This window comes from Hibiscus syriacus, unplaced genomic scaffold, assembly GCF_006381635.1.
Source record: "Hibiscus syriacus cultivar Baekdansim isolate YM2019G1 unplaced genomic scaffold, ASM638163v2 tig00007792_pilon, whole genome shotgun sequence".
Classification (NCBI taxonomy): domain Eukaryota; kingdom Viridiplantae; phylum Streptophyta; class Magnoliopsida; order Malvales; family Malvaceae; genus Hibiscus; species Hibiscus syriacus.
In genome coordinates this window covers 156,538-161,659 of record NW_024062144.1, presented here as the reverse complement: position 1 = coordinate 161,659, position 5,122 = coordinate 156,538, and the positions used below count along the sequence as shown (strand labels likewise).

Below are 5,122 nucleotides of genomic sequence, written 5' to 3'. Positions count from 1 at the left end.
TTACATGCTTCAATCATAATTTTAATTCTATTTTTTATGGTTAATTCTAAAATTATTTAGATAAGTATTATATATATTTATTATATTTTAATTTAAATTGTGTCGTGCATAAATTTTAGTTTTATTGTAATTTATACTAATTAATTGTAATTATATTATGATTGTATTTATAGTTATTTCTACAAAATAACAAACAATGACTTGAGCCATTTATCAATTGAAGACGTAACAGCTTCAAATGGAGATACTATTTGGAACTCCTTTCCCTGTCATCCCAGGCTCCGAGAACGGCTTCAGATACTCGTACGGTATAATCCCAGCTCCACACCTATTCTTCAAGTTTTTGTCACCATTCCTTTTATCGACAACACTTTCAAGCTCCACCAGCCTTCCATGGAACCTATCAAACGCGGCTTTTATATCAGGGTTTTCTTCCCACGATGGCTCAATGGTTTCCCCGATGTACTCTTCATCCGGAGAATGATACGACAACACATTCACGACCGTCATCACTCTAGCAGCTTGCAACTTTGAAGGCAAGCATTCAAGAAGCACGGCTTCTGGGTTTTCCATGAAGTGTTTCCACTGTTCCTCCGAGGGGTCTTCGTCTGGCATTTTGGTTCTTGCGATGGTGGGTCTATTTGGGACGTAACCGTTGTACGCGTATTGTCCGAAGTTGACCGAAGCATGGTGACCTGTACAAACCCAAATTATCGTTGTTAGGATCTCGATAAGGTCTTGTGGGGTTCTGAGATCAGGCCATCCCGGTTCGTCTTTCTTGTCGAAGTGGCCCACTATTCGAATTTCCTTCCACCATGCTTGGAGCTCTTCATCGGACTCTACGAAACTGGCTTTTGAGTAATAGTGGCTGACATATTCAGATATCCATTGTTTAATCGCATCCCAGAGGATGAGACCATCGTTGGCGTATGGGTAGTCTTTGATTGCTAGACTTAGACCATGAGGTGCACTGGGATCTTCAACTGCCATTCCCCTTCCAATTACGACCACAATCATAAAAACCAAGTTAATTTGAGAAAAAGGTTACAAATTACAACGGCAATTTACAACCTTCTTCAAACTATAGTACCTGCTAATTAGATCTGCAGGAAGAGCCTGATGGTCAAATCTCCACTCCTGACCATAAGCCAAAGAGCTGAGCTCCACACAGTACTTGCCTGCATTAAAATTACTCTCCATAATCCCATCAGCACTGATAAGGAATTGTCGACCTAGAGCATTAGTCTCCATCGTGTACCTAAAATGTGGGTGCAGCAATCTATAGATTGGGTGCATCTCACTCAGTTGCCTATTAGCCGCAAGTATGTAAGGCTCAGTGTAACAGTGACTTCTCAACCTACAAAGGACAAGGACAAACTTTAAACAATATTTTCAAGTCAATTAAAAGATATTATAGCTATATAATTAGTTTGGTAAATACCAGTGGCTTATAATGTGGTGATAGAAAGAATCATGAGCCAAAACATGAACCTTGGCAAGCCTCCAGAGCCAGACATCGGTGGGATTCAAAGATGGTGTGTATACAGACTTCCAGACCGGCTTGCCGTCCATCGGCGGTCGGGTTAGCTCGATGGCTAGAGGCCTCAATGTGTCATCTGGATTTAAGAAGAACAGTGTGCGAGATCCATACAGTGGTTTCCCTTCATCGTTTCTTACTTTCTCAACGTATGGCAAGTACCAGTCATGGTAGTCTAGGATAAATAGCTTCTTTTGCTCTATTGCCTGCATTAATAAAAACCCAGACGAGTTTTCTTCTTAAGATCATCTTAGTTTGCAATAAAAAAACAGTGCAAAATATCTTGGTTTAAGATTCGAAAAGATGGTTTACCTCATCAACTGTCATATAACCTTTGATTTGTCGCTCAATCAGTTCTTTGGAAATGGCTGATTCCGAGGGGCCGTACATTTTTGGGTCAAGTTTGCTTTTTAACGGCCACTCCTGTGATACAATAAAACACAATGATAAATCAACAAGATTGAATCTATAACCACACATTTACAATATCATACCGTGACCAGCCGAATGCTAAATGGATTACAACCAGCCAGAGTTTGTCGAGCAAATTCTTCATCCCTAATCCAAAACAGCTTGTCCTCTAAAATAAAATCACATTATATTCAAGTGTAATTAGAAGAGAACATAAGCATTATTTCAACTTTTGTCATATAATATTGGGAGAGAGTTCAGGTTTTGAGTTCTCACTACATAACGTCGGAGGAGGTTCGAAGCGCAAAACACTGTTAGCGGCCGTAATAGTCTTGATGAACCGATGTATGACTGATTTCAGAAACCCTTTTTCCTCTTCAAGAGGCAACTCTATCCCTTCATTGAACAGTTTATCGATGTCGGAAAAGCTTGAAAACCCACTGTTGGCGTCGGCCATGGCATGCTCTAGCGACGGTATCATGCTGTGTAACAAACAGTAGACATAATTTATGGAGAACGTTAGCATCTTAACGTCGGAAAATACTTCGTCCCTCGGTACGTACGGCAGCACGCTTGCTCTTTTCTCAGAAACTGGATCTGCAACCCAGAATTCGCAGCTATAACGTTAACATAAAAAGCAAGAAATATGTATTTTTACTTCTTTTCCTTGAACATAAAAAATTTAAAAAAGAAGAAGAAAAAACTAACCGGTGTCACACATGGGGCGTCCGGTTCTGCAGCGTCTAGGATAAGGGAATTGTTTCCCACCAAGTATGGGCCTTTTCTTGCTTAAATCAATATCAGGGTCGCCTAGATCGTTGTATACATCATAATCATAAACCCTATCAAACGGTTTGCGCTCTCCTTGCCCATCACCCCTCATTACCTTCAGTTCCTCCTCTCTTAGCTTCTTCAACCCACTTGGGGTCTCCCAGGGCATGTATGACTGCATGCACCTTCAAATATATCAAAATCTCATATATATATAACACAATATCTTTATAACTTTCTTTGTAATTAAGAGTTGACCTTGTTTGTGAAGAAGACTCTCTTTTGAGGATTGTCGAACTTGGAATGAACCCAGGAAGCACATTTTACTCTGACAGGTCCATTATGGAAACCATCTAGGACGATCTCCTGTATATACATCTCCTTGTGATGCTCGTTCTCAACGGCAACAGCACCGATTTCTCCAAAACCTGCTGGAATTTCAAACTTGGCCTCGTATTTCACGTCATGGTTCTTCTTGCTCACCTGCCGGGCATAACCTTTAACCGTCTCCTTCTCCCCTCCTGTTCCTTCATATCCAAATATTCTTGTTAGTCATGAGTTTTTCGTTTTGGTCTAGTTATGCTCTCAGTCGCTACACTTTTGATACATACTTGGGTCTTAGATATTCAATTATTAAATCAAAACAGCAACGGAATTATTCGTGCTTTATTTTCAGGTCCATTACTTTCCTTAGGATAAGGGAACGGTTCTCCCATCATGGCTGTTAAGTATGCTTTGGAGGTGTTTGAACTTTGAAGAAACAGGGTGGGCTGGAATTTTTGAATAAATTGGGGAGGATTGATTCGAGAAGCTTTTTTCAAAGCATGCCGGTGATCCGAAAGTTGTGTTAGGTGCATTGTGAGAGTTGCGTTTTACTTTTTTTCTTGCATTTTTTTACTATGTCGCTGTTTAGCATTTGGGTAGCTTGTTGCACTTGTTTTGGAATCAGTCTCGTGCAGTATTAGTCTATAGATTGGGGTTTTCATTTTATCTTTTTGTGTGGTGTTTATTTTCTTCATAGTACTTTTTTCCTCCACATAATTCTCCTCCATATATGTCTAGAGGTTTTTAAACGAGGCTCTCAATCAGATTTAGTCATGTATGATTTTCTTTTAATCATATTCACCGAGAAAAAGAAATAAAATCAAAACAGTTGAGAAAAACAATTTAAAATTTGTGAAGAGTACAGTGACTAAGAACATAATTAAATCTTTATTTTCCTCCTATTTCCAAAAGAAAGTAAAAAACATACTTGGGTCAAGCTCAGCACAAACAAGCTCCAACAGCATAGTTCTACCGAGCAAGTCTTGTATGTCATCAAGCCCTCGGTTTAGCCCTAGGTTCGTCATGGAACTAACGGTTTGTTTCACCGTGACGGTAGCCTTGACTCCGACGGTCTTCTCAGTTCCGGGGTGGACCGCTTTAATATTTCTGGTGGAAAACGCCAGTTTACCCTTATTACGAGCTTTTTTGAACGAAGTCCGGCGTGGGTTAAAGGGAAGAGCACAGCCATGGAGCAAAGGATTCTTTAATGGCGGTATCGTTCTGATGGAGTCCAACTGGCAAGCTTGAGGCTTCATCATGGCTTAGGTGGTAACGGAAACTGTATGTTTATGAGTTCCTGATTAGGGTGATCGAGACATGATAGAGAAGATTTTATAAATAGAAAGAGTGGGAAAGTGGAGATGCTGAGCGTTTAATCTGTAAAGGTTAAATTTATCTTTTAATAGATTCTTGTTTATTTATTCTAGATTAAAAAAATATTAATTATGATTCAAATATTACCATTAGTCTTTATATCATGCATCGTAGACACCCGTTTTTGTTCGGGCCTACAAAAATATTTTATTATATTATATTTATTTATTATTATTATTAATATTTTTTTATTATTTTTATAGGCCCCACACTCAACAACTTTGATTTAGTGAGATTCAAAAAATAAATCAACGTATTTGAGTCTTATTGAAACACTAAACCAACGTATTGAGTCCTATTGAAACACTAAAACCGAAGCATTTGAGTCTAAGTAGGACTCTAAATCTGAGCTAAAAATAAGTTTCTTTAGACTATAAATAGACTTAAGCATCAAGAGGAAATGACACTGAGAAAAACGTGGAATCAAAATCAGAGGAAGGGACAACGATTTGGAAAACCGAGGGAAGAAAAGGACAAAAATAATCGTGGAAGATCTAAAGCCAGTATCTAAAAGCACGAGGAGTGGCAGAGCATTTTCATTGCAGATCTAATTTCTCTACACGCAAAACATGGGAGATGTAACAACTTTTGTCTTATTCTTTTTATTTCATTTTTTATTTATTTACTTTATATATTTTTTTTCATTTTCTCCTAATTTTAATATTTTTATTTCTTTTACATTGTTATATATATATATATATTTTA

The 5,122-nt window shown here is 38.2% G+C and overlaps 1 protein-coding gene across 1 annotated transcript; it reads right to left on the bottom strand.

Annotated features, from left to right (window-relative positions):
* Positions 1–211: 211 nt before the first annotated feature.
* On the bottom strand, positions 212–4,340 carry LOC120201595 (linoleate 13S-lipoxygenase 2-1, chloroplastic-like). Its single transcript, XM_039202182.1, has 9 exons — positions 3,972–4,340; positions 2,978–3,246; positions 2,657–2,894; positions 2,225–2,545; positions 2,032–2,117; positions 1,850–1,960; positions 1,442–1,743; positions 1,091–1,357; positions 212–994 (listed from the first exon to the last, which is right to left on the bottom strand). Exons 1-9 carry the CDS (start codon positions 4,300–4,302, stop codon positions 235–237), a joined length of 2,685 nt encoding a protein of 894 aa, XP_039058113.1. The 5' UTR covers positions 4,303–4,340; the 3' UTR covers positions 212–234.
* Positions 4,341–5,122: the final 782 nt, after the last annotated feature.

Excerpts from the sequence above, each read along its gene's own strand:
- LOC120201595 (XM_039202182.1), bottom strand. The coding sequence starts at position 4,302 with ATGATGAAGCCTCAAGCTTGCCAGTTGGACTCCATCAGAACGATACCG. Across the intron at positions 2,546-2,656 it reads ACGCCCCATGTGTGACACCG|ATCCAGTTTCTGAGAAAAGA; the intron begins GTTAGTTTTTTC and ends TCTGGGTTGCAG. Across the intron at positions 1,744-1,849 it reads GTTATATGACAGTTGATGAG|GCAATAGAGCAAAAGAAGCT; the intron begins GTAAACCATCTT and ends TTATTAATGCAG.